The 18,509-nt window shown below is 36.4% G+C and overlaps 1 protein-coding gene across 1 annotated transcript in view; it reads right to left on the bottom strand.

The window, feature by feature from the left end:
- Nucleotides 1–1,834: 1,834 nt before the first annotated feature.
- Nucleotides 1,835–18,509, bottom strand: part of LOC104591606 (Galactose oxidase/kelch repeat superfamily protein) — a 34,121-nt gene continuing 17,446 nt past the window's right edge. Inside the window, exons 12-20 of the mRNA XM_010250513.3 lie at nucleotides 14,408–14,471; nucleotides 9,998–10,040; nucleotides 9,359–9,607; nucleotides 9,109–9,270; nucleotides 7,816–7,941; nucleotides 7,249–7,401; nucleotides 6,434–6,520; nucleotides 2,605–2,673; nucleotides 1,835–2,466 (exon numbers count right to left, since the gene is read on the bottom strand). Of these exons, the coding sequence (XP_010248815.1) occupies nucleotides 2,362–2,466; nucleotides 2,605–2,673; nucleotides 6,434–6,520; nucleotides 7,249–7,401; nucleotides 7,816–7,941; nucleotides 9,109–9,270; nucleotides 9,359–9,607; nucleotides 9,998–10,040; nucleotides 14,408–14,471 (1,058 nt within the window). The 3' untranslated portion in view covers nucleotides 1,835–2,361. The remainder of the gene's footprint in view (nucleotides 2,467–2,604; nucleotides 2,674–6,433; nucleotides 6,521–7,248; nucleotides 7,402–7,815; nucleotides 7,942–9,108; nucleotides 9,271–9,358; nucleotides 9,608–9,997; nucleotides 10,041–14,407; nucleotides 14,472–18,509) is intronic.

The raw sequence follows: 18,509 nt of genomic DNA, 5'->3' as shown, positions 1-18,509 counted from the left end.
TTTATTTATAGGGAGATATTTGCAATTCACAAATGCAAGTGACCGTAAAAACAGTGTGAATATGGTCCTACATAACTGAGTTTATGTTTAGGAGTGTTTAAAAATAAGTGCTTATTTAAAATAAATATTTATTTAAGGAGAGATTATATCATTAAGCATTTATTGGTATTTGTTAAATAATTCCGAAATAAGTATTTATTTTAAAAATAAAGACATTTTTTAAACTCAAATTTCCAATTGTTTTAGGTGCTTATATAATAAATACTTATTCAAATTTTTCTCCCAAAATTGTCGGAATAAATTTAATTTTTGCCTTCTGTGATGGCCCAACGAGCTTAATTGATGAATCCATTTAGAGATCTGACGGCTCCTTCTTTTTCGTTTTTTTTTTATTTAGATTTGAACTTTTTCCTTGTATAAAAAGGCAACCAAAATTACTTCTGGACTCCGGTTATAAACCGTTGGAACCATCATTATCAAATATTCAAATATGAATGAAACAACAACGATAATGAACCATCATTATCGTTTAGAGAGAGAGAGGGAGAGAAGTGAGAAGGGGCATCTATCGTCTATGTTTGTTGGGATGGAGATGGAGCAGATGGTGGTAGGGATGTGGAAAACTGAACCACCAGTTAGTTGCAACATCAGCGTTAACAGAATGCTGCTGCTCAACAGTTGGACACCGGACAATACAATAATGGACACACACACACCCCTTTTCTTGTTATTTCTCTCTCGTTTGCAGTTGCTGTACGTTTTTCGAGTTTACTACACGTGAATTGCACGTGACTGACAAATTTAATAGACCGAATAGCATTGATACCACCTGTTTTGTGCTAAGAATGTAAACATCCAAACCGGGAATCAAAATATTCTGGGGCCCCCATGCATTGTAATTCATTCCATCCTTCAATCCTTCATCCATCCAAGCCATTTGGGAGGACAGGACTCTCTCATGAAAGGCTCCTGATTTTGCAAGGTGGGCCTGGCACAAAATAGCCGAGAATTTAATGTTTGGTGAAAACTGAAAAATCTAGAAAGCCCAAATGTATTTTCATTGAGCCAAGAAATTGCCTTTCTGATGAAACTGATTTTAGTAGCTTCCTCAAAGCCTCTCAATAAAAGCAGTTCAATCAAAGCTGAAGCGAGGCTTTACACTTTACAGACTGCAATCCGAACTGTAAAGTGTAAATTCCTCTGTTCAAAATAACTTAAACGAACGAACAAAAAAAATAAAACTAAAATTCTGCAATTGCATCTATCTACTTGCGTTGCTTGTCGATTCGCCCACTCCATTCATTCCAGCCTCCACAGCTTGACCCGTTGCGCAGCAACTGGATGGGCAAGTACCACCCGTCGACCGAACATAAAACAGGCATCGTGTGATCACTAAGGCTATGTTTGGATTGCTAGAAAGAGAAAGAGAGAGAGAGAGGAGGAAAAAAAAGAAAGTTGAGGAAAATTTCTTAGGAAATTTCACAAAAATCCTCAACTTTTTTGCTTCTGTTATTTTCTATCAAATCAAACACAGCTTTAGGAAATAAAAAGCTAAGTAAAAGAAAACGATATAATGACTAATCTTAATTTTTCCCCACAATTATCAATTAGAATTGTTGCATCCTACCAAATAACACAACTAATTTATAAATAATAATCCAACAATTAAAATGCTTTTTTTGAGACGTTACCGTCCAGGGCTTATCATCTAGAAGGGTCCCAACCTCCAAACAATCAATTAACTACCAGTTAATGGACTAATCAGACCTGAATAACATACAATAATTTGGTAAAGGGAGGATTCCGTACTCAAAATTCAATCCTACTCGGGGAGTGGTCAGTGTGCCTCAAACACTTTCTCTGCTATCTGTTTTTCATTTGACAAAATAATAATAATAATAACACATTATTATTGTCTGCTATGTACCATACCAGCAACCCTTCAAACGCAGCTCAGCAGTCCGTATGGCGTTGTTCTGTTAAATACAAGCTCAAAGTTTACAGTGAACATACTGCTTTAAGGTTTTGACTAATGAAAAGCTCTGCAAAAAATACTTGTTTTGTCTAGCCATCTAACTCCACAGGGCCAATTCCTGCACCTCATGTGTTGCTAGTGGTTTGATCCTGATACATATTCGTTTTTCATTTAATGCAGCTCTGACTTGCATTGCCTAATAGAAAAATATTGCAATGGATGAAGGTCATGATCAGATATATTGCCAGCCATGATACTCCATGCAACAGACAGTTCATATGATGCCACTTTCTCTTGGAGCCTATGGGAGAAGAATAATGGCACAGTCCCCAATACAATCCCCAACTGTGCAGAACAAGGCTGTGTAAGAGTCCATTCCTTAGGAGCTACCTTTGTCCAGTTTGATGCTTGTTTTTCTTGTTGCCTCTCTTTCTGGAACTAGTCTCCCCTGCTTCTTCTTCAGCCTTCTGTTCTGCCTCTAATATGGACAACTGCAGTTTTGTATATATAAAGAATAATAGCACATTATCAGCCCGAGGGTGGAGGAGGTAAGGAATGAATTCCATTAACATACATGGCATTTCGGCAGAAGCCTTCAGTGCCATTACAAGATTTAAGTGGAGGATCACCTCATCAAGGATCGGTTTGAGCTCCCTGTATCGAGCTTCAGCAAGATCAAATCCATCTTTACGAAGCTCCTAAAATTTCCAACATAATCAAAATCAGTGCCATGGTGTGTGCACAGAAAACAGTTGTTAAAAAGATCCTTTTTTTATGAGAAAAAGTTGCAAAGGTCAAATCCATATGCTGTAACATCTACAATTATCATCTTTTCCTATATACTTAAAACATGATGCCAATGGAAAAGCAAATATTCGATGGCCTTTTCCAGGATGCTTTCCTTGTTCACTTTTGAACAGCAAGGATGTGATTAAATTCTGTTGTATAGTAACAAAATTTGGGAGTTGGTACATGCATCCTTGCTCAATATTAATCCTGTCAAAATACATTAAGTGTTTTGCACCATAAACACAGATTGCACAAAAAAAGAACTTACATGTCTAAATGCACATCAACCCAGTGGCTTATATTCTTACCAAAACATTGACAAATAACAGATGCTCTTCCACTGATACTTTCATTGTTTATGGTTATAGAGCATAATTTGTTAATAGAATTTTTAGTGCATCAATTGAACACTTTTACATATCTAGATGGTCCCAACTGCTCTACTGATTCGTTTTATAGGTCATATCATTTATCCACAGCTGGAGAAACAGCAGTATGATGCCTATATTTAAGAAAAAAGGTGATATACAATGTTGTAATAATTATTGGGGAATTAAACTTATGAACCACACTATGAAACTTTGGAAAGAACAATTGAACAAAGATTACAACTTGAAACGTGTATTAGATAACTAATTTGGCTTTATAACAGGGAAATCAACCATGGAAGTTATATTTCTTTTGAGAAGATTCTTAGAAAACTTCAGAGAGAAGAAGAAAGATCTTCATATGTTGCCTATTGATCTAAAAAAGGCATATGATAGAGTACCTAGAGAGATAATATGGTGGGTCTTAGAAAAGAAAGGTTCAAAATAGATATATAGACCTAATTAAGGATATGTATGAGGGGGCAACAACCAATGTCAAAACAACAGAGAGAGAATTCAGATTTTATAGTTTCTATGGGTCTTCACCAAGGTTCAGCGCTTAACCCTTATCTTTTAGCACTGATCATAGATGAATTGACCAAACATATTCAAGAGAAAGTTCTATGGTGCATGTTTGCAGATGACATTGTTTTAATTGATGGAACTAATTAAGGATTAAATGCAAAAAGTAACCTTATGGATAAATGCCTTATAAACAGGAGGCTTTAAAATAAGTTGGACTAAAGCAGAATATATGACATGTAAATTTAGTAATAATAGGAGTTTGAATCAAGATCAAGGCTAAAAATGTCAATGTCGATGGAAATGTCACTTACCAAAGTATAGGACATATGTCCGAAATGTCAAGGGGAAATATTGTAAAAATTAGAGACATTGTGAAAATATTATGAAATATGTGGAAATATGCAAAGATATTTTGTAAAATGATAAAAGAAGCATGAATACATATTTCTAGACTATTATCTTATTATGAAATATGTGGAAATGCATTTTGATGTTTTTACAAGGTTATCTGATATTTTCTTTTCTTATTTTTAATTCTGATTTATTATAAATTCTAATATATTTATTTCACACTAGTAAATAGAAATACATTTATTCTGATTTTTTAAATATTAAAGTTATAATACATTATGTTTTATTATAAATTTAATAAACTGATTCTCCTTTTTGTAGTATTAAGATTATGATAAATTCTGATTTCTTATAAAACTTAATGAATTTATTATGATTTTTAGTACTAAATTTATAATAAATTATGATTTAGTATAAAATTTATTATGATTTTTTATATTAAATGTAGAATATGATTTATTATAAAATTTAATAAATATTTTAAAACATACTAACTGTTAATATTTTATTACTTGAAAAATATTTTATGTTTTATATTATAAAGTAATTAATTTATTCTTTTGTTTTTATATTTTGTTAATTCTTTTTTATAAATATTTTGTTTGAAATATTAAATAGAAATTATTTTGGTGATCCTCGACATCAATATATGTCGGGCGACATTTGAAACCATGATCAAGATACACTTAGGATTGGAGACCAAGAGATAACTCAATGTGACCATTTCTGGTACCTTAGTTCAATAATTCATAACAACAGAGAGATTGAGGAGAATGTCACCCAAAGAATTAGAGCAGGATGGGCAAAATGGAGGGGTGCATCTAGGCTTTTATGTGATAAGTGAATACCACTTAGGTTAAAAGGAAAATTCTACAAAACAGTTGTAAGGCCAGCTATGTTGTATGGAGCAAAGAGTTGGGTAGTCAAGAAACATGTCGAGAAAATGAATGTGGTAGAAATGCAAATGCTAAGATGGATGAGTGGAAAAAACTAGAAAAGATAGGATTAGAAATGAAGTTATTTGTGGAACCTAGGAGTAGCTCCAATAGGTGATAAGATGCATAGAAGAGCACCAACTACACCAGTTAGAAGCAATGTTTTAAAATGCGGAGGCGTGACGCGAGGCGTTCCACTACCTAGAGGCGTGAGGCATAGTTCATAATGCAAGAGGCATAAGCCTCCTTAAGAAGAGGGGGGTTAGGAGGAGGATGAAGAGTAAGGGGGGATCTCATTTTTTTCTTTCCCCTTATCTTTTCTTCCCTTCCCTTTCCTTTTCTTTTCTTTCCTTTTCTCTTTTTTTCTTCTCTTTCTTTTTCTTTCCTTTCCTTTCCATTTTTTTTCTGTCTTTTTATATAAGATGTGCATGAGGCGCATGAGGCATAGCCGCCTCATGAAAAAAGCGCAAGAAGTGATTTTGTTACATATTGAAGGGGCTAAAAGAGCTCAGGGTAGACCAAAAAGGCCATGGGTAGAAGTAGTAGGAAATGATGCTTTAAATAGAATGGATTGGCAAAACAACATTCATGTAGACCCCATATTGTTGTGAGAAGGCATGGATGATTTATTCACAACAGACAAAATAATATTGTATTATGTCAAAACCAACCTATCCAAAGTTAATGAAGTCATCTATCTCAAGTCATTATCTTTTACTCATTTGTTCTTTCAAGCCTATTTAATGAAATGGAAAACAAAGTACCAAACATAACAAGTCATGGAAACCTTCTTCCACGCCCCCCCCCCAAACCCCAGATTCTCTTCTAAGTTAATTGTTTAATAGTAATAATGCTTTTTGATTTCATACATGATAGGTTAAAAGCATTTCATATATATGTCTCTACTTAAAAAAGAGTTTCCGTTGGTAATGTTTTGAAATAAAATTATTTAAAAGCCGAAGAATCACAAACAATGATTAGTGAAGATTTTACAAGAATTTCTATTAAAGTATTTCATTTGCTTCTCTTCCACAAAAGCTCCACTTTCCCAAAAAATATCCTAATTTTTTTACCTATTTCTTCTGATGATTGACTGAAGCTCTGATCAAAAACATAGACCTTGATCCTATTTCCTGTTCAACAAGTATAGCAGCTCTATTGTTCTAATGAAGAGAGCCTATGATAAGCTTTTTGGGAAATTTTCAAAGGAACAATTTCAATGAAACTTTTCCATTTCTTATTTTTACTATGTTCAACTATGTATTCCCCCCATCCGTAGAATACATTGATTGTACAGAAATGGCCATAATAGAATTTCTGCTATTAGTAATGGTACAAGTAATTAAATAAAATAATCATCTTAATTATCATGTTTATAACTTGATAATGAAAACAATCAATCACTTAATAACTTTATGAATTACAGTACTGAAAATATGAATGAGAAATAAGACAGTGCATTGGAAATATTTCCAAAAGGGAGAACTGACCTTTCCAGTGTGCTGAGTGTGCTCATGTGCAGCCATTTGCCAGTACAAATTTGTTCGTTTATAGAAATCCCTCAAAGATTCTCCAGGCTTGACAAATGTTTCATATAAACAATTAATAGGTGAGGTAAATGGATGAAAATACAATAAGAAATATAGTTCCAAAGCTACATTTACGCAGAATTCGCAAAATGAAGCTAAACAAAAGGAGAAGGATGGGTCCTTTAAACCTTATTTTGTATTTCTTACCATTCTAAATGCCTTCTTTTGACATTCCATAAAACAAAGACTTCAAAGACCACCAATGAAGTAATAAGACAGTATATGAAATGTCTTATTTGGCATGGCTATGCATGACTGGGTTTATATATCTAAAAGAATGCAGTTGCTAACAAGTAACATAAGTACATTTCAGAGTTGTGACATAAGAAATATAGGCCTCGCTTGGCATGTCTTTCCGCGCAGGCGGTCAGCTTTTTAGAAGCCCGGCAGCTCGCTTTTTGGTCTTTCTTGGTTGGGGGAAGATCTTTCCGCCAAAAGACCACACCCCAAAAAGACACGAGAAGCTTGACTTGAGCTTATTTCGGGAAGCTAGAAATGGAACTTCTCGCCTTTTTTCATCTCATCTTCGCACGGAAAGACGCCTCCAACCAAACGATCTTTGGGCTGCCAAGATTGTTATGTAAAAGCTCACTACGCCTTTTGGCTGTCAGATCTTCCGGAAGATCTTTCAAAAAAGATTTGCCAAACAGCACCATAATAAGGCAATTATACACCCAACCAAACACAATTTCCTACAAAGTGGTAAAGAGGAATACCATGGGAGTTCTCTGTGAATCAGAAAGGCCAAGACTAGCCCTGATCTGCTCTATCCTTCCCCGTTTCTCCTTCCTACGCAGATTCTTTTTCTCACCCTTCAAAATAGCAACTGCATCTCCCATTTCAAGTGATTTTGCATCATCTTTTCCAGTCTTTTCAAGCATGACAGGAAAAAAGAACAAAAAAAATAAATTGAGAACTGACACATTAAAGATAAAACTCACTTCAAATAACTAAAATAGATAAACCATGCAGAAATATCTCTAAGTTTGCCTGATGGCGTAATCTTAAAGAGTATGCTTATATGACCAAAGAATAAAGTGTAAAAAGGAAAATTCAAGTCCTAGAGGTGCATCAGAGAAACTGTTGGTGCAAGATTCAAGAAAAGTAAAGGAATAGAAAAAGAGAACAAAAAAATAGCTAAGTCGGCCCCTTTAATCGTTCTTGTATTTAACCCCACATGCAGGAAAGATTTACTCATAATAAGCATAATAAACATGGAACCTATCTAACATACGCAGAGTGCAAAGAGAATCATAAATGTGTATTGGAAGTAAGGGAGGCACCTCCTCTTCATCATCACCATCATCTGTCTCATCACTGTTGCTTCCACAATCACTTTCTTCATCTTCACTTTCATCCTCATCTTCATCTTCATCTTCTGAAAGTTCTAACCACTCAGATTCAGATGCCTGAAACAATAAACAATAAAATCACAAAAATCACCATAAATACCACTACCCTCACTAGGTCAGTTTAACAGCAGCTTGCATTTGTGGCAATGACAGAAAGAGGTAAGTTAAAATGGAAATAATAGATTTACACATGTAGCTCAACTTGTAACCCCTACTTACAAAACCAGATTCATAGCAATAATATTAAATATAAGCTCCAAAAACCAAGAAGGATGAATGAAAAGACCACTAAAAATTTAAAAGCATATCTATAAAAGATACCTTTTTTATCAATAACCAGCCCTTCTATTAATTAATTTAAGGGGGAAAGTACCCGATACAACCCTTAATTTGAGAGAAAAAAGTTTTTATCTCCAATTTCTAGCCATTTATCAATACAATGTTATAAAATTTCCCAAAAAGATTGGTCTCTCCCAGTCTCCCTACCCTTTGTTTTGCAAGTGAACCAGCCCATGCTATTTGCATCTCTTTGAAGCCACTGCACCATCCTTTAAAGCAATTCTATGAACAGAATTGCCTGGAATGTGATGTCAATTTAGAGCTTTGAAAAAGATGTTACAAATCAACCCATCTTTTAAAATTTTCCATTTTAAATATGCAATTGCCTGGAATAGAATGACTGATTCAATATCCTTTAAAGAGATTTACAAGCTTTTCTTGTCAAGGAGTATGCAAAAGTAAATAAAGGAAAAACTAATACCCTTTTTTTCTCAAAAAGAAGTACAATAAAAGCATTGTAACTGTCTTGATCTATCTATTTTTCTTTTTATACTTTAACCACAAGCATTGTAACAATCTTAAATACATTTTAACCCATCCTCCAGTGTTTTCTAGGCAAATACCAGAACAGAGAGCTGAAGGAAATTGAAATATAAAAACAACCTGGGAACACTCAAAGATACTAGAAGAGAAAAAGTCCTTTACCTCCTTGGCCCCAAGGTAGATATCCACAAGATCAGTTGATCACCCATTTAACTTAACTACTACATCACTAGAGCTTGATGCAGGTGAAAGGGTTTCCTAACTGGATGAGGCCATTATCAAGAATCACTTGTGCAAACTATTGGAGATATTATGTTCATTCCAGTCCAACAGTCAAACGCAGATTTGCCTCTGAACAATTTTCAAAAGGAAAAATATAAATACAGAAGAACTGTAACAAACCGGTATGATGCACTTCCACTCATCAAGTTTGCTGAGATTAAGAGTGTAAAGATCATCAAGTGTAACTTCTCGATCTCTAACCTCCATCATGCCCCCATAAAGGTATAATGTATCTTTTCCAACAACCATGCAAGAATTTATACGACCACAAGGCTTCACCACCTAAAAGATGTGATAGATTAAAAAATCAATAATTGAAGAGCAGGGAAATGAATGGCAATGAGATTACTTGGCATCCACTATAACAAACCTCAGGTGGAATGCTTGTTTGTGGATCAGTATCACATGCCAAAGGCTTTGAATTAGATACACTGGTACAACCACCAACAGTAACCTTCCTTGTTATATGATGAGATATTTCATCAATATCATTTTCCATGTCAACTTCTTCTTCATAAGTATCCAAGTTCACATTGCTTCCAATTGTTTCAGGATCCTCCATATCAACCTGACTATTCTCATTGAGACCATTACATTGTTGATCTGAATTTTTCTTCACCTATAAATCCAATTCAACAAGAACCAGAGAAGTATGGAATTACTATAAGAGTGCTGGCCCTCAATGAATTTCAGATCAGAAAATTATTTGCCTAATACAAAATACAAAAGCCACAGTGACTTCAACACAATGCAAAGCATCTGAATATAGCTAGAGAATGTTTTCACCTACTCAGCTCTTTCAACCTACCCGGAGCAGATCAAACAAAATATTGAAATAATGCTTAGTGGCAAAGAATTACATCACTTGAACAAAAGCACGTAAAATATTAAAAAAACCAGATAACACTATAAGAAAATAAGTCACCATGTTTGCAGGTGCTACTAATACAGATATTTATGTCCAACTAGACACTACGTGCTTGCATCTTGAATGTATCCATAGAAGTACCTTAGATTTAGTTGATTTCCCCTTGCGTAGTTCCAGCGGGTACCTAAAACAAAATAGAAATTAAAATTTTAAAATGGAAGTAACAGAATTAAAAATGTAAAGCCTTTTTTTCTGCAGTTAAAGCATTGGCAGAACAATAACATGTAGAGAAGTTTCATCCTTAATGCCCTTGCTTCTTGTCTTCCCATTTTGGTCATATTTCTTATAAGAAAGTATATGGAAGTAATTATCCATAAATACTTTGATGCATGAGCTATTAAGCCCATGGTGCCTCTTTAACATTTTCTTTAATATGGATGCTTGAGAGACTTGCAAGCATCTCTCTGCAGATAACTTGAAGATACTCACATTTCTTCTTTTTTTTTTTTTTTGATGAATGATAATAAATTTATTAATTCAGAAGCTGATTTAGAGTGAATTCATACATCCCAGGAGAGGCACGAGCTGCAGCCCCTCCTTGAATCTTACAAGTAAACTAGGAAAGAAAAACAGGAATCACAGTTGAGCCCAAAACAATTCTTCCCTATTTACCCCTTGCTTGGCTAACACATCTGACAAAGTATTTGCTGATCTCCCCACCCACTGTACAATGACCAACATATTCCTTGTCAACCAACTGAATTTCTTCATTTCATTCTTGTAGCGCCACATAGCCTCTTCGGGATTTTTCAACCAATCCACCACCACTTTGGAATCCCCTTCGATTATTAGGTGTTGTACCCCCAGCTGGTTTGCAAATTGCACCCCTTGTACAGCAGCTAATAGCTCTGCCCTGATGGAGTCCCCAATTCTTAAGGGACCTAAGTAGAGCAACAAAATCTCTCCCTTCTCATTTCTCAAAGCACCCCCCATTCCAGATAATCCTGGATTACCCGTGCTACTTCCATCAAAGTTCAACTTCAGTGAGCCTTCAGATGGAGGAAACCAGCTTGTAATTGATTTGTCCTTTAGGGGTGAACACCTCGCTACTGCTGGCCAATTTCTCCAAAGGTCATTAAAGGAGAATTGATGAAAGATTTCCAAAGTCTTCAACCAAGGTATTGCCCTATTCAGCACAAAGTCTTTCAATTCCCGACTGCTCCTTTCCTTTTCTTGAAAAATTCTACCATTCCTTTCTTCCCAAAGAGTCCAAATCAAGGCAGCGTGAGCGCATCTCCACATAATTCTCCTTATTTTTGTAGGCCAAAAAAAAGTAGAATGGTTGAAGAGCATGTGAACTTCTGCTGGTAGACTCCAACTACTCTCAAACAACGAAAGTAGCCAAGCCCAAAGGTCTACAGAAAAGGGACAAGATATTAATAGGTGGTAACAATCCTCACCTTGAGCTCTATAGAGGATACAGCAATTAGGAGAAATACAGAGGAAAGGTCTTCTCTTTTGTAGGTTATCTAGAGTGTTTACTTTCCCATGGAATACTTCCCAACAAAACGCCAATAATCTTTGGGGGAACTAGCCTGCACAAAATTTCGTTTGACGGAAAGGGTTGTTGAGTAGAAAGTTGAGAGATGGAGTTGAAGAAAGAAGCACAAGTGAAGGTTCCATTGGGTCTAGGAGTCCACACCCTCTTATCTGACTTGGAGGGATCCAAACAAACCTGATTAAGACAACCAAGCAAGACAGAAAGAGATTCAATTTCATCATCCCTTAATCCTCTACAAAACCCAAGATCCCAAGTAGGATCTAAGGGTGTTCCCAAACGTGAGACAAATTTTGAGACCACCTCTTTTTTATACAAAGAAACAGAAAATAGCAAAGGGAACAGGTCCTTTAAAGGTGTGTCACCTACCCAAATATCCTCCCAAAAACGAACAGCGTTGCCAGAACAAACTTCATACCTGATAAAATTGAGGAATTGAGGAAGGGTGTTGTGAATGGCCTTCCAAGGTGCTACTAGGTTAGCCTGCCTTGATACACTAGCATCCCATCCATTCTCTGACCTCCCATGAATGCTTCCCACCACCTCATGCCACGACTCTCTCTTTCCAATGGCCATCACCACAACCATTTCCCTAACAAAGCTTGATTTTTTCCAGTCACCCTCCCAAGTCCCAAACCCCCCCTCTTCTTTACTTCTGCACACAATTTCCCAATTAACCAAATGATCCTTTTTTTCTTGTCACGGCTCCCATAGGAAATCTCTCATCAACTTCTCCAGTTTCCTAGCTTCCCTAACTGGTATCATAAATACAGACAAAAGATAGGTAGGTAAGTTAGCCAAGGTAGCTCTTATTAAGGTAATTCTCCCTCATAAAGAGATAATTCCTCTTCCATGAGTCTAATCTCTTCTCAAACTTTTCTATCACTGGGGTCCAAAATCTGCTCTCCCTAGGATTTGCCCCTAAAGGAAGCCCTAAGTATGACATAGGCCAAGCAGAGATGGAACACTCAAGACACTCCGCAATAGCCTTGACCTCCCCTACCTCCAAATTTATACCCGCCATGCAACTCTTTTCCAAATTTATTTTCAAATTAGAAATACTTTCAAAACCTTTTATTAGCTCCTTTAGATTTGCTATCTTTTCGCTAAAACCTCTTTCACAAAAGATCATTAGGTCATCTGCAAACTGAAGGTGGGTGGCGGGGACTTGGTGTCTCCCTATTCTCCAACCCCTAATGGCATCTTCATTGTCAGCCTTAGTAATGATTCTACTAATCACATCAGCTACCAAGGTAAAAAGGAAGGGTGAGAGTGGATCCCCTTGCCTAACACCCCTACAAGATGGAAAAAAGTCCCTCACCATACCATTTACCAGAATAGAGTAGTGATAAGTACTGATACACCCAAATATCCAACTATACAACTTGTCCCCAAATCCATAGTTTCGCATCACCTCTAATAAAAACTCCCAGTCCACCAAGTCATAGGCTTTTCAAGATCCAATTTACAAATGAAACCTCTCTTCCTAGACCTTTTCATTTCCTCCATACACTCATTCACAATAAAGATTAGATTTGTTATTTGTCGCCCTTGAATGAAATCCCCCTAGGTTTCACTAATGATAGAAGGGAGAACTATTTTGATCCTCAATGAAAGCACTTTAGCCAGAATTTTATAGATGCTTGTCACCAAACTAATAGGCCTATAATCTTTTGGGCGGTTGGCATCAGTCTTCTTAGGTATCAAGGACAAAAAAGTGACATTGATTCCAGGGCTTATTACATGATTGTCTGCAAATTCCTTAAAGACTTCAACTAAATCCTCTTTCAACACCTCCCAACAGTCTTGATAAAAACCCATTGTAAAGCCATCTGGACCTGGAGACTTGGATCTATCCATTAGAAAGACAACTTTCTTAATCCCTTCTTCCTCGAAATCCCTTTCCAGCCACCTTGCCATTCTGTCCACAATTCTTGGCCATTCCACCCCTTCCACGACTGCTCTCTCACTCAAAGGTCTTCTATAAATCGATTTGAAGTGGCCCACAAATTTCCTGGCAATGTCATCTTGGTTGGTAATCACCTCCTCTCCTATCTCTAGCTTGGTCACAAGATTCTTTCTTCGTCTCCCATTTGCCAAATCATGGAAAAATCTAGTGTTCCCATCGCCTTCCTTAATCCACTTGTGTCTAGATTTTTGTCTCCAACTGATTTCTTCCCTCGGTAACACCTCTTCCAAATCCTTCTTCAATTGTCCCCTTAACACTTTGTCCTCCTCGATCAACCCATTTTGAGATTCCTTTACATCCAAGTTTTCTATTCGAGAGATTAGGCACAATTTTTGCTCCTCAATTCTACCAAAATGATCTCTATTCCACTCTATTGTTTTGGCTCTCAACTTCATTCATCCTGGACAGAAATTGAATTTCTTGCTGGAGTCATAGACTCACGGGGGGGGGGGGGGGGGCTACTTTGTAATAAGATGCAAGTTCCCAAAGGGGAACAGGTTAAGTAGCTATGATGCCAGACTAATAATTTTGCAGATAATATAGAAGTAACATTATTACTGATCAAAAAAATAATAGAAGTGACATTACCTTTCAAAAAAAAAAAGTTATGCTTGAATTGAATACAATCATCTCCATTATTTATCAAAAAAAAAAAAGATTTCTAATCTAGCACATTTCTCCTTCTGAATTTTTTCGTCTTGTACTTCTTTGGCATTAAAAATCCCATGTACAAAAAAGGGACTCTATTTCTTAATAGAGTTCGACTATGATACCAAAAAAGAATCATACCTAAAAAACTGATAACCAATCAACCAATATCATCCAATTGGTAACCAATCATCTGATATTCATTCAAATTCATGATAGGTTTTTGATTGGTTAAAGTTTTTCAGGTATCATACCTTTCCAGTATCATAGAAATTGTCTTCTTTATAATATTCTTCTGATATGTTGCCAATAAAAGATTAACATTCAATACACTTCCAAAATGACTAATGAATAAATAAGAATAGTTGGAACACACCATCGATGACTGTCTAACTGAAAACCATAAAGCTCATTCAAGAATAAACTCATCATCACATCACCTGCATGACAAAATATGAAGACACTATCAGAAAATGAAAAGACAAACTCAGGAGTAAGATGTTTGTGTAAAGAGTCAGATTAACTCTGGTCTGAAGCGATGAGGCCAGAAAAAGACACTAGTAGGTGATAGAAAAGTTGCATAAATGATTTTTTTTAATTGAAAAAAGATATAAGGTATTACAAAAACCAAGAATTAAAAGATAGATAAAAGAAACTGACAACAGGGTGCCATGCAGTGAGGAACTGTGTCAACATAATCAAACACTCCAAAACAGCTAACTGCAATACACTATAACCCAAAACAAGATATCAAACAACACAGAATGGAAAGGCACCTCTCTTTCCCCTAAGTTTGGGTGCTCTTCATGAAGTTTCACTAGACTGACCATCTGCAGGCAGCAGAATGGAAAGGCACCTTTGCCTCCTTATCCTCCACTCGGTGTTTTAAAAGCACAAGGTGCAAAAATAGCGAATGGGGCTTTTTGTGCTCAATGTGCAAGGCAAGGCATGCACCTTTTTAAAGCAAGGCACAAAATTTTTAAAATTTTCAAGAAAATGCACAAAATGCACTAAATTCAAAAATTTGCAAAAAAAAAACAAAAATGATATTAAAAATAATATCAATTAAAAATGCATGCATAAATTTTAAACTAAATGTTTTAAAAAGCCTATTATCTCAAATTAAAATAAATAAACATAACATATAAAACAAATCCATAGTGAAAATGTAAAAGTAAAATTAAACATAACATATAAAACATATTCAATCATTCAACAATTCAAGCACACAAAACTTTCAATCTCTTCATTTCTTTCCTAATCACGTTACTCTAATTCTATGAGCCACTTTGTACTGAACCCCTTGAGGCAAGTCCAAACAATTCCAAGACAGGGTCTTAAATTCTTAATCCATACTTATAAAATTGGTTTTATAAACTTGTTACAGTTCAGTGTCTTTTAAAAAATGTCTTGTATTAGGAAGAATGAATGAACAATATTAGCAAAAATGGGGCCCACCACCATGATTAAAAAAGCATAAAAAGTGCAAAACTTAACTATGGTGCTTGCCCAGGTTAAGGCACAAGGCACACCAAGTGCACCAAGTGTACACTTTTTTAAAGGGGCTGTATTTGGGCCTAAGCAAGGCGCAGGCCTTGAAATGTGTCTTGCCTGTGCGCCTAGGCACACCTTTTAAATCCGCCTCCGCTACTGTGAATATGTTTCAGAATAGATCAGAGAGGGCACTATTATCACACCAACCATCCAACCAAAATTGAATCCTTTCATACAATTGACATCAAGTTTTTTTAGCAGATTCTTTTACCAAATCCAGAGTCACAACAAATCTTTTATGATGTCAAGGAGACATTGCCTAGTGGTTTTTGTTATCTTGCAGAAAAAATAAGGTATAGAGGTTGCATGATCAGACATGAAGAATAACAACAACAAAATTTCATCTGTTGTCTTATAGGACCATTATTTTGATATTGAAAATGTGAAATGACATTATGCCCCAAGGTCCAGCTATCCAGAGAAATGAGTTAATTGAAAATACACACTTTGCCCAATAAAATCACCAAAAGATACCAAATGTAGTTTGGCTTTTATTGTTGCGGCAAGGAGCAAGAAACCATGAGCAAGGAAAACATTGCCCAATTATGGTTCCTCAGAGACAAAAGAACTCTAAATCAAGAGTTGTGTAGGGGAATGCCAACACAAACAATAGTCAGAATACGAAGGACTCAAGCATATATAAAGTTAAAGTGGTATTGACCAGTAAAAGTTGGAAAATAAGCAGTAATTTTCAACCATGTACAGATTTAGTTCCATATATTATGTTTTGGATCACTGTATAGTCTTTTTGGATAAATGGTATGCATTAAATTAATATTACTATAAATACCTCTGTAGAGCTTTCTGGGATGCTTTGATCTTTTTTTTATGAATGAAAATAATTTATTAAATCAGAACATAAGGCAATACAGGAAACCCATGAAGAGGCACGAGCTGTTACCTCTTCTAACAAAGTATTACATCAATTAAGAACCGGATAAGCAGAAATAAACAGAAATAAAATTACATTGCAGCCCAAAACAAATGATCCCTTGAAACCCCTTGCTTAGCTAGTCCATCCGCTAAGAAATTTGCTGATCTTTCTACCCAAAGAGAGGTGACTGTCATATTTCTTGTGAGCCAATTGACTTTCCTCAATAAATCTCTATATCGCCACATAGCTGAAGCTGGCTTTGTCAACCATCCCACAACAATTTTAGAGTCTCCTTCAACTATCAAGTGTTGAACTCCTAACTGTTCAGCAATCTGGATACCTTGTACAGCCGCTAAGATCTCTGCTCTATTTGAGTCTCCTATTCCCACAGGGCCTGAAAACAAAGCTAGGATGTTGCTCTCTCTATCTCTCAGCACCCCTCCTATCCCCGAAGGGCCTGGGTTTCCTTGGCTACTACCATCAAAATTCAGCTTTGCCCAACCTTCTGGCTGAGGCTTCCACACTGCAGCTGCCTTGTCCCTCCTCGTATGACTAGTGGCTACCACCTTCCAGTTACTCCAAATGTCATCAAAGGAAAACATATGAAAGAAGTCCAAAGTTCTTAGCCAATGAATGGCTCTAGTCAATATACAATCCTCAACAGTTTGTAAGCTTCTTTCCTTTTCTTTGAACACCCTAGCATTCCTTTCTTCCCAAATTGTCCACAAGGCTGCTGCTCTAATACATCTCCACATCGTTTTTCCTTTTTTTGTGGGCCATACAAAACAAGAAGGATCGAACAGCTGACTTAATTCTGAGGACAGATTCCACCTGCATCAAAACAAAGAAAAGATCCAACTCCAAATAGCACTAGAAAAAGAACAAGATAGAAATAAGTGGGAGCAATCCTCACCACTAGCCCTGCAAAGTACACACCAGTTAGGGGACAAGCACATGAAAGGCCTTTTCTTCTGCAAGCAATCCAGAGTATTGATCTTTCTATAAAACACCTCCCAGCAGAAATATTATAATTTTAGGAGGAACGGGTCTGAACCAAATCTCCTTAGCAGGGAAAACCAACTGTCCCATGGAAGGGCAAAGGAACTTAAAAAAGGAAGCACAAGTGAAAAAACCTTTTGGATGAGGAGACCCAAGTCTCACATCCGAGCGAAGAGGGTCCAAAAAGACATTGCCAAGAAGAGACAACAATTCTGAAGCACTACTAAGTTCAACATCCCTCAAAATCTCTCCTAAAACCAAAGTCCCAGCTTAAGGAAGAGGGTGAAGTAATAGAAGGAAGAAAATGAGAAACAGTTTTTTCCTTGTAAAGGGAAAGGGAATAGAGAGCCGGGAATTTGTCCTTAAGGGCAACGGTACCCACCCAAGTATTTTCCCAAAATAAAACAAATTCACCAGAGTTGACATCATACCTGACCAAGTTGAGAAACTGAGGGAGGACACTCTGAATTGCTTTCCAAGGAGATGCCAACGTAGCTTGACGTGATACACCCACATCCCAACCATTTTCCCATCTACCATGTATACTAGCTATCACTTCATGCCACAATCTCTCCCTTTCTCTAGGCCACCTCCACAACCACTTCCCAAAGAGAGCTTTATTCCTTTGAGCTAACCTTCCTACTCCCAGTCCACCCTCCTCTTTACTCCTACAAACTATTTCCCGATTGATTAGATGATCTTTCTTTTCCTCCCCAGGCTCCCACAGAAAAGATCTCATTATCCTCTCCAACTTCTTAGCTTCCCTAATAGGAATCCTAAAGATAGAGAGAAAATAAACCGGTAAATTTGCTAGGGTAGCTCTCAATAAAGTCACTCGACCCCCTATGGAAATGTAGTTCTTTTTCCAAGAAGCTAATATCCTCTCAAACTTTTCCAGAATTGGGGTCCAAAATCTACTCTCCTTTAGGTTAGCCCCTAGAGGGAGACCTAGATACTGCAAGGGCCAAGAAGAAATGGGACAACCTAAACAATCCGCCACATACTGCAAAGTCCTCACATTTAGATTAACCCCTACCACACAACTCTTATC

This window comes from Nelumbo nucifera, chromosome 4, assembly GCF_055504915.1.
Source record: "Nelumbo nucifera cultivar China Antique chromosome 4, China Antique-T2T, whole genome shotgun sequence".
NCBI lineage: Eukaryota > Viridiplantae > Streptophyta > Magnoliopsida > Proteales > Nelumbonaceae > Nelumbo > Nelumbo nucifera.
The sequence above is the reverse complement of the archived record's forward strand: the minus strand, read 5'-3'. Positions and strand labels throughout refer to the sequence as shown.